This window comes from Adiantum capillus-veneris, chromosome 29, assembly GCF_014529385.1.
Source record: "Adiantum capillus-veneris isolate H3 chromosome 29, ASM1452938v2, whole genome shotgun sequence".
NCBI classification, from domain to species: Eukaryota; Viridiplantae; Streptophyta; class Polypodiopsida; order Polypodiales; family Pteridaceae; genus Adiantum; species Adiantum capillus-veneris.
This window is the reverse complement of record NC_140959.1, coordinates 30,188,961-30,203,406: the sequence shown is the minus strand read 5'-3', so window position 1 is coordinate 30,203,406 and position 14,446 is coordinate 30,188,961. Positions and strand designations below refer to the sequence as shown.

General features: G+C 43.3%; 1 protein-coding gene across 3 annotated transcripts in view; it reads left to right on the top strand.

Annotated features, from left to right (window-relative positions):
- Positions 1 to 14,446, top strand: part of GNA1 (glucose-6-phosphate acetyltransferase 1) — an 85,205-nt gene that overhangs the window by 59,869 nt on the left and 10,890 nt on the right. The window contains exon 2 of one of the 3 annotated variants that reach the window (XM_086505676.1): positions 2,757 to 2,837. The exons of 1 other annotated variant lie outside the window; for it this stretch is intronic. In XM_086505676.1, the coding sequence (XP_086361802.1) occupies positions 2,757 to 2,837 (81 nt within the window). The remainder of the gene's footprint in view (positions 1 to 2,756; positions 2,838 to 14,446) is intronic. One more of the 3 variants, XM_086505677.1, reaches the window with a different exon arrangement.

Below are 14,446 nucleotides of genomic sequence, written 5' to 3'. Positions count from 1 at the left end.
CAGCTATAAATTCAGCGCTACCTTCTCTTGCACGAGGAAAGTGCACAGAACTGTGCCACTTGGCGCGTTTACAGGCCATTTCCCGTTTCGGGGTTGCCACCTAAAAATCTCCCGACCGGTTGCCCAATTGACTTCGCGGTAGAGTAATAAAATGTTCCCCTTGTCATACCAGAGGTAATGACGCGAACACATTTTCAGGTCCAAAATAGCAATTCCCTAAATTTTAGGAGATGCTTCCATGGCACTCACACTGGTCATCTGACCATCAATCACCACTGGAACCACATCGAAAAGTGCAATGTCGGCCAGCTATTAGGTGATTTGCACTCGTAGCCCCACCGTGGCTAACCTTAGTCCATTTGCCCAACTTCAGTGCTCACTGGCCATCTGGCCTAGACTCTCACTGTTTGCCTCACACCATGCAACTCGGGCATTGGCATTTCTAGAGGGGTGCTTTAAAACAAGTCAAATAAAATTCCCCCAAAAAGAAATCAACAAGTAAAGTTACCACAGACTCGTGAGACAGGCTGAACTGGCAAAACCTGTGGAATTGGCGTCCTAACCACCTGTTCATGGACGGAAGGAACCTGTCTTGGAGCACCAACAGACTCCGCAACGTGCGAGTGCTCCCTATCCTGCTGGGACGCATGAAGGACCTTGGCTTGAGCCTCAATGGGCTCTACTGGTTGTGTGAGTTTCCTTGTCTGCTATGGCAGTGGTGGCGCTTGCAAAAACTCCATAAACCTTGGGTTCTGCACCAGTCGAGTGAAGACATTCACAGTGGCAACCAGCTGAGTCCTGAAGGCATCATCTTCAAGTTGCCCAGTCATAAAGCCATGCACGGGTGGAGCATTCACATCAACAAAAGGTACAGACACGGGTGGCCTAGAACTCTTGCCAACCTTAAACCATGTAGGTATTGTCTGTCTGTCCTGCGAAGAGGAACCCTCTTTCATGATGCCTTTCCCTTTGTCAGCCATAGCTTAATTCCGAGATGTGTCTTTGCCGAAATCCAACCAAGGATTACTCTTTGAGGAAAAAGTGATTCGGTCCCGGCAACGGAAGCATGAAACCGGCCCGTAGGGCGGTAGACTTTGGCTTTCACTCAAAACTTTACTTTACTTGAACTTTAGGACACATAAAATCTTCATAATTAAACCTGCGTCTGGAATTAACACTTCAAATGAACACGGTATGGAAGCTAGAGCGCTCCAAGCAGACGACGTTGACACCCTGTTGGCCCCAAAGACTGGTGCCCCTTTCGGTATTTCTTTATTCTTAACAAAATGGGGATAAAACCTGCGTTTCCCTACGAGTTGTCCCGCATAACCGGGCTGAAAAGACCTGTTCTAGCCCGATTTCGGCAGCATAACCATATTGGGAAGCTTCACAGACAAAATCCCCACACAATGAGTGACTTACCCGGCGCATACGGGCACTTCCCAAACCTGGCGAGAATCTGCAGCACGCTGAATTCTCTGTTTTCTGCCCCGAAAATGCACCAGATCACATGTGCAGCGATCCCTTCGCTTCCCCGGACCTCATGGGGGTATTAGGGATTGATTAGGGCCAAAACCCTAAACCTGCAAAAATACACAGCAGGCTGTAATTTTCTGTTTTGGGCTCCCCTTCGGGTGCCGATCGCATCCGTAGCAAGCCCTCATACTCCCGCACCTGTTGGGCTACCTGCCCTTTGAATCGGACGAGATTTCTCGAGATTGAGAAGTATTGTTGCGGATTGCCCAAGAAAATCAGGGACTATTGCACAAAGACTACTGTCATGAATATGGCGCAGTTATTGAGAATGTGAGAGTAGCCAGTAATCTGTCGAAGAGAGATTTCGATGGATTTAATAGTAACAAGAGAGGGTCCCAGGGCAAATAGATTTCAACCAAGGGCAATGCTGCAGCAAAGCCTTCTGTATCTCCCACAAATAAACCCTCCCACTGATGAAGCTGACACGTCCAAGAAGCAATCTAGATCTTCTTCTGGGCGAGGACAAGGACAAAAAAGGCATTTTTCAGGCAAATCTTTTGAAGAAAGGAAATCTTAAAGAGAGGCTAACAAATGCTACATTTGTGAAGAGGAGGGACATTTTGCTAATGAATGCCCACGAAAGAAGTCACAGGATAAGGATGACAAGTTAGAGCACAAGGGAAAGAAGCCAAATCCCAGCGCCACGGAAGTGTGTAGAGCTTGGGGCAAAGTTTGAGACCAGACAGTGTTGGTTTTCTTTGATCTAGGAGCCCGTGCAAATTTCATATCATGAGAATTGGCATCAAAGTCGGGCATTCGTACAGAGGAGATGGGTATGACAGGTGAAGCAGGTTTGGCATGGGTCATTCAGAGCTTGCTACTCCCATTTTGGGGAAGCTTCGTTTGCACATTCAGAGCTATGTGGATGTGGAAGAGTTTCATATTATTCCACTTGAGGGCTGTGATGTGTTATTGGGTATCCCATGGTGTATAGGTTGCATGCTATGGCGGATACTTACAACAAAAAGATTACCCTTGTACATAGAGGAAAGACTCATGTCCTTTATGTAAAGCTTAAGGGTGAGTCTGTTCTAGTTGTTTCTGCTTCTGCTATTTCATCTGTTCATCTTTTTGCGTACTTGATCTTTGCAAAAGAAGTACTTGAAGTTGTATCTAATTTGTCTACCTTAGATAAAGACAGGTCAACTTTTCTGAGTTGTTTCATTCTGTTACTGCTCGCCAGAAAGCTTCTAAATTGTGAGGGAATCCGTCCTAAACAGGTACTTTTGACCTACAGGGGATTTGGCGTCGTATATGTTACCGAAATTGGGTCAAAAAGCTGCAATTCCAGCCCTCGCCAGGTTTGAACAGCTTTATGAGACTTTGATCTTAGTGATTGGATCGTCTATTTTCAATTGAATAAAGAAATACTGAAATGGGCGCCAATCTTTGGGCCCTATAGGGTGTCGCTCTCGTGTGCGCAGTGACATTCTAGTCGCTGGATGCATCTGTGTTCTCTTTCTTCCTAGTGCTCTGTGTAAAGTTCACAGGTAATTGAATTAGTACCGCCCTCTACGGTGTACAGGCCAATTATACTGTTTATCAAAAAACACGCTTACAAGGGGCTAAAACGCAAAATTCAGCATGCTCATATATTCCTGGCACAGACCGGAGTGGTGTAGAGAGTTTATAGAGGGTAGGAATTTGAAACCAGCCCGTAGGGCGGTAGACATTAGCTTTCACCCGAATCTTTACTTGATAAACCTTGTGTGACTTTACAACACAGAGAAACTTCATGAATAAATCTGTGATTGGAATTAACACTTCAAACAAAGCATGGCCTGGGAGCTAGAGCGCTCCCAAGCAGACAGCGACGCCGTGTAGGCCCCAAATACTGGCGCCCCTTTCGCCTTTTTTTATTCTTATAAAACTTGGGAGAAAACTAGCAAGTTCCAACGAGCTGTCCCGCTTTTACCAGGCTGAAAATGACCTACTCTAGCGCGATTTCGGAGCATAACCGCAATAGGAGGCTTCACAGTCAAAGTCCCCATGTAAAAGGTGACTTTCCCAGTGCATACGAGCACTTTCCCAAACTTGGCGAGAACCTGCAGCACGCTGAATTCACTGTTTTCTGCCCCGAAAATGCACCAGATCACCTGTACAGTGATCCCCTCGCTTCCCCGAAGCTCCTAGGGGTGTTAAGGATCAATTAGGGTCAAAACCCTAAACCTCCAAAAATACACAACATGCTGTGATTTACTGATTCGGGCTCCGTTTTGTGTGCCGGTCGCATCCGTAGCAAGCCCTCAAGCTCCCGCACCTGTAGGGCTACTTGCCCTTTGAATTGGACGAGATTTCTCGCGTGAAATCTCTCCGAGTTCACCTGTACCTCGGGGGTTTAGCAATTAGCTAATTCAATACCTGTGCAAGAGGCTCTTGCCTCGGCAAATGCGCATGAACCCACACAACTGTACATACAGATGAAAAACCCTTGAGTAGGGTATCACGTTTCTGTATTCAAAGGGGAGAGAGATGCACGAGAGTAGAATCATCATGCTACATAACACAAGGGAGAAGGCAAGCTTTCCATTAAAGTTGTGATCACCTGCAACCACTCTCACACACACAATAGTTCACATATGAACAATAATCAGCCCCTACTCTCAATTTGGGCGCCCCCTCTTTATGCAAGACTGGCAAATTCATTTGGTGCCGCCATGTGTCCACTTAGCCTCTTTTGGTTTAAATTCCTAGTACCCACCTACTTATAAAGTGCAGCGTGGGGCTTAAATGACTTTGAACTGAGCCTAGACATCTTTTTACTGCTCGGATTCCAGTGCCGACTAGCCCGACCATCTCGTGGCAACCTGCCCTTCTCGACTGCAGGTGTGAAACTCTTGGCCGTTGGCCGTTTCACACTGGCCACACAATGCCCGGCCATTTGTGAGTTCAAAAAGAGGGTCCCAAAAATCAAATAAAAATCAAGGGAAAGAAACCAACAACTGAGGTTAGTGGTTGCCACAGCCTCTGACAGAATCTGTGTGCATAGCCATTGGATGGCTGAAAGCTGAGAAACCATTACCGCATCACTGTCGTCTAACCGTTTGAAGAGAGTGCATGTCGCATACAATTGAGGAAGATAATAGTCTGCATCCTCGCATTAAGCTGATCCCAAGCTCGTTGAAGCTCGGCAAGCTTCTCCACATTCTTGGTAGAAAGAGCACGACTATAGGATCCTTTGGCCACTCAATCTCGTCGCTCATCATAAAGATGAGGTCCTAGGTCTCCAATACCACCTCAATAGCACCTTCCAGTCCTGGTAGTTGGTGGCATGCAACTTTTGATCCTTTGGAAACACCGGCAACACCTGAATCTTCCTCTCAAGTAATTACTGCAACTCCTTAGTATCAGTAGACGTTTGCAAACACTCCAAAGCATCATCCACTGTATCTATGCATTATTCTTCTTCAGTGTCATTGTCAAGACATTCCAAGGGCGTAAAGCAAGCAACCTCCTGTCAAAAGAGATCTTTAAACACTTAGCAAGGGCAGGTACACTGGCTGAAATTTGTCCAAAATCTGTCCCCTCTGTCGCACAAAAGTCTCCAATTAAGATTTGCAAAAGTATTGGTCATGTATTGTTCACTCGAATCACCTTCTGGTCTTCAAAATGCAACCCAAATCTCGTCAACTTCTTGCTGAAAATTACCGACACTCCTTGTTCGTCTACCGGCTGAAAAATGCATGTAAACAAGGGTTTCTTCGTTTTCAAAATCATAGCAAACATTGATCAGCACCCTCTTGGGGATGAAATATCGGTTCGAGGGTACTTTATATGCACAAACAAGTCTTTGAGATGATGTATGTGGTAACAATGTCGTTCCTAATTCCTCTCTCATGCAAATTATAGCCCAAACTAAGAGTGTTGAGAATGTGGATGTAGAGGCGTTAAAGGAATGGAAGTGACGTTCCAAGAATATTATTATTCGTGGAATTCTCAAAGAGACACCTTGTGACCAAAACACAGCCTCAAGATGCCCTCTTGCTAACTACCTCAAACAGCCTTTTCTTGTGCTCTGGATCCTCTGGGCGTGGTTAGGCCTAGGCTCTATCTAATACCATGTCAAAGTGCAGCAGAAGGTGTGGTGATGAGGGAACATGCGGGAGAGATCGAGAAGAAGAGGAGAGAGAAAAACGCTAGAGAGAGAACATGAAATCTGCAAGTCCAATCCACCAGTGCATGAAGCACCTCTCTACAGAGAAATGTAGCACACATTCTAGAAAAGCTTGTCCACCAACGGCAACAACCAAAACCGCTAGGCTTCGGAAGCTTTTGTTTGTTGTACAGGGTTAGAGCTCCTTCGCCTATGTACCATGCCGCGCGGGCATGCCATCAATGGCTATAGGTTATGGGAAAACTTGGAGATCAGCCGCACCTCCTCAGAAGCCTAGTCGAGTGATTCTGCTCCAAAGTCAGGCTCACAATGCAGAAGCCAACATTCATATGTCCCATGGTAGTATCACATAGATGAGCAACCTTTGACTCGTTTGCCACACCATCTTGCAAAGACTGAATAGGTCCTCTAGGCTTTGCCAAGGAAGTAGGGGCAATTGCATAAGCCTGGTGCTGAGAAAGAAATGTGACAATTGCTATCCTTTCGCAAGTCTTTGTGAGTCCCTGATGAAGATGAAGGTAGGTGAACTATGTTATAAAACCGGAACATGTGCAACAGTAGACACCTTACAGGACTCCGAATCCGAATCAAACTTCTTCGGGCAATTCCTCCGAATATGCCCTTGTTCTCTACACTTATGCCGTATCACCTTCTTGTTGGTTCTCTATCTTTGGATCACATTCGTGCTTGCTTCCCTCACATTTTCATCCGGGACCGCCCTTATTACATGCCGTTCTCGCTTAGTGACTCCACTTACCTTAATATTCACGCTTCTCAAGCATCGAGACCCATTAATTAGCTCAATATAGAGCCTGCAACATCAAGACTCATTGGATAGACCTTTGAGGTTGTTCCACGATGTTAAAACTTCTTTCTTCTCTCTCTCTCTCTCTCTCTCTCTCTCTCTCTCTCTCTCTCTCTCTCTCTCTCTCTCTCTCTCGGCAAAGTGTGTCTCATGAGATAGAGGGAGAGTGGCAAAGAGAAATGGAGAATGAGTCCACTTTGGGCTATATTTTGGCAGCATTGTAACATCATCTTTTGTACACCACGGTTAAGCGAGTGTCGATAATTTAGTCTCGGATGAGTGACGCTTGTAGCCATGTTTAGCCAGCCTTAATGTTCGTGTAAGCAACATCTAATTGTTAAAGTTTCCCAACATTAATGTTTGTGTAAGCAACATGTAATTGTTTATGTTTCTTATCCTTCCTCCGGCAATGCTTATTTAGACTTCCATCTCTTACTGACAAGAGAAATGTCACTTAACGGATGTCTATTTGTATTCTAGCGCCTCATAGTGTTTGCAAAGTTATGTCTACAGCTTGTGTTCTTGCAGAAGGTTACGACATGCCCATAGCAGGTCTCATAAACAAGTTCATGTTAGGTGTGGAGGATCGTTTAAATGATCTTGAATTGTGCATTTGCTAAATGCACTATCTACAGATGTATGAGAACCATACAATCCACACTTCCATGCAAAGAGGAAGATGACGCAATGACCTGTGTGCTATCTACCAATTTTGAAATTTGTTTACAACAATGCAAGCATTTGACTTCAGAGTTTAATCTATTCATGCTTATGTATGGTTTCAACAATTATAGAGGGATTGGTAAATGAAAAATTATAGAAATCAAGGATTGACTCCAAGTTCATAATGATAATTTGAGGCTATCTCGCCACAATGTTTGGCAAGCATATGCTACGCACAAAAAGTACGCTATTGAGAACCACACTTTTAAGACCGATGGAACTGTGCGTACCTGTGGGGTATTAGCGATTAGCGGCAAATAATGGTCCATATACCATCATTTTCTATCGGCATTCTTGGAAGTTCAAGATAAAATCCATAGCAATTCTTTTCCATGGCTTATCCGGAATCAACAGTGGTTGTAATACCCTTGGTGCCTTTTGCCTGTCAAACTTGACCTTTTGGCAAATCACGCATGCTCGCACAAAGGCATCCACATCTCTCATCAAAGTAGGCCAATTAAAGAATGTCTCTTACCACTTTCACTGTCGCATCAATTCCACGATGCCCTGCATACGGTGGGACATGACTTTCTACCATGACCTTATGTCGCAATGGCCTAGTAACACAAAGTATGCCATGTATCATCATAAAACCATCTATGAGAAGGTAGTGCTCATGATGTTTCCCATTTTGCGATGTTCAAAGATCCTTGCAAAATTTTCATCAGTAGCATATTGTTCCTTGATGTCATCGAGCTCATGATGATAAGGAATTGACACGGTTGAAATTTGTGGCTTCCTTGATAACGCATCAGCTACAACATTCTTCTTGCCTTCCACGTGCATGATTTGTAAGTGGACATAGAAAGAATGTTTGCCCATCGCATATGATTTTTGGATAGCTTTGACAGTGTCAAGAAGTATCGCAAGATCTGATGATCTGTCTGGACAACAAAATCAACATCTAAGAGGTAGTGATCTCAGCTAGAGAGCGCATGAATGACAGCTAAAAGCTCTTTCTTGTACATTTTCATAGTCTATTTTAGCCCTTACAAGATTCTGCTCTCATAAGCTACTACCCGACCATCTTGCTTCAACACTGCTCCGATGCTATTGCCACACGCATCACACTGGACCACAAATGACTTCCTGAGATCTGGTAAAACAATTACGAGATCTGAAGTCAACTTTACCTTTAAGAGACTGAAAGCTGAAATCTCTCTTTGGGTCCATCTGAAAGTGACCTCTTTCTTTTGCAAAGCATGAAGAGGTGAAGCTATCTCTGCAAAATTCTTGATAAACCTTCTATAGTATGAGCACAATCCCAAGAAGCTTCGGATATCATGCACAACCTTTAAGTATGGCCATGTCTTAATAGCTTCAACCTTTGCGGAATCCATTCGGACACTATCCATTTGACACTATGTAGCCAAGAAAGTGGATCTCTTCCAAGAAGAATTCACTTTTCTTAGGATTGACAAGTAACCTGTGATTGCGTAACTCTTTGAACACAATGGTCAACTGATGCCTCTTTGAATAGACTATCATGTCATCAAAGAATGTGCCAACAAACTTTCGATGCTTGTGAGCAGAAAATCCGGTCCATCATCCTATTGAACGTAGCAGGAGCATTTGTAAGACCAAATGGAATCACCAAATGTCGTCCCAAAGGCAATCTTGTGCACATCCTCTGGCCTTATACGAATCTGATGGTACCACTCTTAAGGTCTATCCTACTGGAATTGCAGCATGATCAAGAATATCATCAATCCTTGGAATAGGAAACCTGTTCTTGATATTCAACGCACGGTAGTCAATACACATGCGCCAAGAGACATCCTTCTTATGCACTAGGAGCAGTGGGGAGCAAAAGGTGAAGAACTAGACTGAAACAACCCCTTCTCTAAAAGCTCCTCAACTTGGTCCATAATCTCTTTTTGCTGAGCCTCACTAACCCTGTAGGGACTTTTGTTTGGTGGGCTACACCCTGACACCAAATCTATCGTATGGTCCTCATACATCTCTGGCGGCAATTGTGATGGTAATGAATAAGAAAAACAATCATTAGGCTCTCGCAAGAATGCTAACCTTTCTTTATCTAACACAGATAAATATGACTGGCAATTATCTGAAACATCACGTGCAAAGATCAAGTATGTTGAAAGATGATTTTTTATTACAGAAGTGATAGCCGAAGCGAAGATTTTTATTACAGAAGTGATAGCCGAAGCGAAGCAGATACAATAGGGACAGACTCCCCTTTAAGCTTTACATTCAAAACATGAGTTTTGTCCCTATGTTGTAGGGTGATCTTTGTGTCGAAGACATCAAGCACGCCATGTGTTCAAAACATCCACGAAATTCCCAACAGCGCATCGCACCCTTCCAATGGCATGATATAGAACTCTTCTGTGTCCACATACGATTGAATATGCAGATGAAGTTTTCCAATGATGGGAGTAACACACTCTAAGTGGCCAGGACATGGCAACCCTGCCTCTGTCGTGTACCCCATTTCTTTATCTCTGATGCCCAGCTTCATAGCTAGCTCTGGTGAGATAAAATTTCGCTTTGGCACTTGGATCAAAGAAAATAAGTGATGTATGATCTCTGACTTTACCCCATGCTTTGCATAACTCGCTGGCATCCGTGCTTGGCCTGTCACCCACCATGTTTGGCACTAAACTTGCCGTGGGCTTGGGCTTCTTTCCTTTCTTGTCTTCTTTATCATCTGAGTCAGTTGGTCTTTTTCTTTGTGAAAAATTGGTAGCAAAGTGACAAGGCTGCTCTCATATAAAGCATTGATTCTCAGCCATCAAGACCTTCTGTTCCTCAAGTGTCTTACGCACAAAAGGCTTCCTTTTCTGCTTCTTTGACTGCACCTAGAAGTCCCAACCGAGTCCTTATCCTTGTTGACCTTTTTTTGCTGATCCCTCTGACGCTTTAGGAGCCACTTTCACAAAGGGATTCTTTGTTGAATTTATCTTTTGTTGCCCCCCTTTCACGTTGCCTGGAAACCCACTGTCCTCTCCCTTCAACAAGGCAAGAAATGATCCGACACTTTCATGTAACTCCCACCAAGCTGTCCCGACATGTCCATGGTTGTAATCGCAAGTTTTTGACCCAATTTTGCTAGCATAATGGTGCAAAATCCTTGTAGGTCAAAAGTACATGCCTAAGACGCTTTTCCCCGCATTCTGGAAGCTTTACGGTGAGTTGCAGGTCAATTTCAGTGTGCTGTAATTTTTTGTTTTGCCATTGTCAGGTGCCTAGAGCCCTGTACACGCATCCCAAGGCCTTTCCGAGGCTCCTCTAGCGATTCCTGTAGTTTAGGTATGAAACCATAATTCTCTGTTTTGGATCGTTTTGGACGGAGCGAGCATGCCTACGCGTGCCTCAGGTGCTCCCGCGCGCAATGGAGCAGTTCCCCTTTGAAACAGAAAAGATTTCACGCGAGAAAACTCTCCATTTTTGCAATCCTTCACGATGAAACTGTGCGTACCTGTGGGGGATTGGCAATTAACTAATGCGGTTTGTGTTCAGAAGGCTCTTGCCTTGGCAAACGCGCATAAACCCTCAGAACTGTACATGGTCAACTCAGTAGCCCATCTAGTGGGGCATTACCATTTGTGCCAAAGGGAAGAGAGAGATACTTGAGAGCAAGTCATCGCGGTGCATGAGACAAGGGAGAAGTCAAGCTTTCCAGTAAAGCTGTAATGACTTGCACCCACTACTTACCCACACATTGTAAGTCACAGTGAGTTGCAAATCAGCCTCCTCTCTCAATTTGGGCGCCTCCTCTTGCTGATGCTTCTGGCAAATCGCTCTGGAGCCGCCATGTGTCCAGTTTTTTCTCTTTAGAGTTAATTCCTAGTACCCATCGACTTATAAGTGTAGCGAGGGGGCCTAAATGACTTTGAACTAAGCCTAGACACCCTTTTACTGCTTGGATTCCAATGCCGACTAATTCGATTATCTCATGGCGACCTGCCCTTCCCAACTGCGGGTGAAACTCTCGATCGTCGATCGTTTCACACTGGCCATGCAATGTCCGGCCATTTGTGACTTCAAAAAGAGGGTTAAATAAAAATCATCGAGAAGAAACCAACAACTAAGGTTAGCAGTTGCGACGTCCTCGTGACATCCCGTATCTAGGAAATGACTGCAAATGACAATACACCTTGGCAAATATAGAGAGGATTGAAGAACCAACATAATGCCAATCACAAATTCGATCCTCAGTAATAAACGACAGAATGGGAGATATGGAATCAGTCAGATCCTTAATGGTGTTCCACATGTGTCTATAATGCATTCCAAGACAGAAAGTAAGAGTAGCCTGTCTAAACGAGAGCACCTGTCCATGAGTGTCAGTCACATTTGAGATCTTTTCAATGCCTTTCTGGGAGAGAAAATAAGCTTGTTTGGGAGACCACTGAACAAAAACCCGACTCCGATGCAAGAGTCTGGTCAAAAACCCGACTCCGATGCAAACTCTTTATTTTGAGCGAATTTCCACTTGCGTCATCTCCCAAAAGCCGGTGTAGAAACCGCACGAGAACACAGAAATGCAAACATCATCGTCTAGGGTTGTTTTTGCTCTTGTAGTACCAATAACAAGGTGGCCTTCCTTGCGATAGCATGAGAACATAAATGTAGAATATTCAGACCACCACAATGCTTTGGAGTACATAGCTTATCCATAGCAAGCAATCATATGCCTTTTTTTGGGAGCAAATAGCCCAAAAATGCTCCAAAATCCAAGAAACGAAGGCTCAAAGACGACGAGGTGGCCAATGCAATAACAATAGAAAAATTTGCATGCATGCCATTAGGATGGACTTCACTATTCTGAGTCTTACATACAACAGAAAGGTTGACAGTTCCCAATAAATTTAATCTAGACTTAATTTTATGCTCAACCCAATCCAAGAATTTGACATTGTTCACCGACCAAGCCAACGGGTATCCAAGATGACTCACAATCTAATCAGGCTTCACTATCTCACCTGGACATAAAATAGAGTGCCAATCCATCTTGTGCAATGGCAACAACTTAGATTTTTGGAAGTTAACCTGTAGACCAATAGCCAATCCATAAACATGTAAAGCTTCCATGATACATTGAACATCCTCTCTGGTTGATTTCTAGGTTAGAACATGGAGTCATTAGCATGTGCTGGCACCACAAAATTATTACGAGATGGTAATTCCAATCCATGCAATTGGCTAGATGTTGCCAAGGATTCCAAATACAATAATAATGGATGTATAGCAAAAGCATACAAGATAGCACTTAAAGGGCATTCTTGCTTGACCGATTGACGAAGATTGCGTGGCTGAGTAAGCTCGCCATCAATTATTCCCACTGAATAGTGTCAAATGCTTCCTCTAAATCAACCTGCATGATAAGTACATGTTGACTCTTATATTTTTCATACTCAATTCCGATGGAAGCATTAGTAATATTGTCCATAATTTGTCGGTGAGGAATGAATCCATACTGAGTAGGATGTATGCCGAAAAACAAATGATCTTTAATGCATGAAGTCCCACTGAATAGTGTCAAATGCTTCCTCTAAATCAACCTGCATGATAAGTACATGTTGACTCTTATATTTTTCATACTCAATTCCGATGGAAGCATTAGTAATATTGTCCATAATTTGTCGGTGAGGAATGAATCCATACTGAGTAGGATGTATGCCGAAAAACAAATGATCTTTAATGCATGAAGCTATCATCTTTGACATCAATTTGTAAATGATCGGCATAAGCGTAATAGAATGCCAATGTGAGAAAGATTCACGCAGTGCTTGCTTGGGCAACAAATTTCACGAGTCCTTTCCATGGAAAAGATTGTGAAATCCATGCATGATTCATCATAGAAAGAAGAGGCTGCTTAAGGGACTCCCAAAAGAGAAGGAAAAATTCAATGTAACACCATCCCATCCAGGAGATTTTCAATGCCTAAGATGCAATAAAATATCGTGCAGTTCGGCTTCAATAAAGTTGGCCTCAAGAGTAGCTACATCATCCATTGTCAATATGGGATGTACATACGACAACAGTAACTTCTAGCTTGCAAAACCTCGCTTGAGGGAGCCTCGGGAGTTTCAAAAGCCCATTGAAAATGATTCACCATGGAATTTGCTAAGTGAATTTTATTGGTAGTCCATTGCCCAACATCATCCTTAAGTCTTTTAATGGTCACAGATTGTCGTGAATGGTGCAAATGCTTAAAAAATTATTTTGACAAACAACCTTCATCTATGAAAGCATATTGTCTCGATCTAACCTTCCATTTTTCAAGTTTCCTTTTGTTATTATGCATCAGAGAGACTTTAGCAGCACATAACTTCTCTTGTTCTGAATCAATAAGCAGTCTAGAATCCGCAAAACTTTCCAAGTCTTGAGAAGCTACCTTATCTTCTTGAACTTTGTCTCTTTGTTGATGCATGTATCATGTACCATAATCTTTTATAACTATCTAAATCTACATAACAAAATGATACCAAGACACATCCACATCAATAAATGCATGAGAGACAAGTGGAGGAATCACCGCTTCAATCAACATATGGAAGGCTTGGCGTGAAAGATAGGCATTATTGATATGCAATACCGCTTGTGAGGAAGAGGGGAATCTGCAGATAGTGCCTCAAAATGGACGTAAAGCCAAAGTGGGAAATGATCAGATAGGGTAAAGGAACGATCAACTGTCATATCACATGCAAAGATATCATATTGCGGAGTGCCCAACAAATACCAACGATCCAATTGTGTTCTACATCCAGAGTGAGAATCATGAGAAAAAGTATAACCTTGCTCTAAAGAATGAGTAATGGCCCACAAATCCCAAATACTCGTATTATTGACCATATTATCCCAAGAAGCACGCTCAAAGCTCAACATATGTGATTAACCAGATGTATTGTCCGTGTTTGTAGGTGCATTATTAAAATCCTCACACCAAAAAGCATGTAAGCACCAAGAATATTTGACTAATTCTTGCCCAAAGCGACTTCTTTATGGCGAGGTATTATAAGCATAAACATCGGCAAATTCTGAAATATTTCCTTGTACAAGACATTGAACAACCATCCATCGTCCCATCGGGTCATTGTGGGCTAAGACCGCCTGCAATTCATGTCGCACCAACATCAAAACACCCGAAAAAGAACTAACACAAACATAAGCAATCCAAAGGCCTTCATAGTACGAAGAATGATCAGCAAACTCATGCTGATTATACTCACGTAATACTATTGTATTTGCTTTATGTGTATGTACATAATGTCAGGTTAGCTTCCACTTGTCGTAGTCGC